A 695-nucleotide genomic window follows, 5' to 3' on the forward strand; every position below is an offset into this window, starting at 1 on the left:
AGATATGGCTGCTGCCAGCTGTCTGCTGACTGAAGATCAGTTTCTCTGCTCCATCTGTCTGGATGTCTTCACTGATCCAGTTGCCATACCATGTGGACACAACTTCTGCAAAACCTGCATCACTGACCACTGGGATATTAATGATCCCTGTCAGTGTCCCAACTGTAAAAAGGTTTTCAACACCAAACCTGAGCTGCAGGTCAACACTTTAATCTCTGAGATGGCTGCTCAGTTCAGACAGTCGGCTAAACAGAAAACCAGCAGCAGCAGCTCAGAGCAACAAGAGTCCAAACCAGGAGAAGTTCCCTGTGACGTCTGCACTGGAGCCAAACTGAAGGCCCTGAAGTCCTGCCTGGTGTGTCTGACCTCCTACTGTGAGACTCACCTGGAGCTTCATCTGACAAAGCCAGGTCTGAAATCACATCAGCTGACCGACCCTGTGGAAAACCTGGAAGGCAGGATGTGTGCGAAGCACAATAAACTGCTGGAGCTGTTCTGTAAGACCGACCAGACCTGTGTCTGCATGCTGTGCTCTATTTCAGACCACAAGACACATGACGTTGTCCCTGTGAAAGACGGATATGAAGGAAAGAAGTTGGAGCTAGAGGAGGAAATTCAGCAGATGATCGAGAAGAGACGACTGAAGATTCAGGAGATCAAACGCTCAGTGAAGCTCAGTAATGAAGAAGCAGACA

At 48.9% G+C, this 695-nt stretch overlaps 1 protein-coding gene across 1 annotated transcript; it reads left to right on the forward strand.

The window, feature by feature from the left end:
* Positions 1-4: 4 nt before the first annotated feature.
* Positions 5-691, forward strand: LOC121940737 (E3 ubiquitin/ISG15 ligase TRIM25-like; the record flags this gene model as incomplete). Its single annotated transcript, XM_042483438.1, has 1 exon — positions 5-691. A coding segment is annotated over one exon (687 nt), but the record flags the coding sequence as incomplete, so codon positions are not given.
* Positions 692-695: the final 4 nt, after the last annotated feature.

Source organism: Plectropomus leopardus, unplaced genomic scaffold (genome assembly GCF_008729295.1).
Source record: "Plectropomus leopardus isolate mb unplaced genomic scaffold, YSFRI_Pleo_2.0 unplaced_scaffold93375, whole genome shotgun sequence".
NCBI classification, from domain to species: Eukaryota; Metazoa; Chordata; class Actinopteri; order Perciformes; family Serranidae; genus Plectropomus; species Plectropomus leopardus.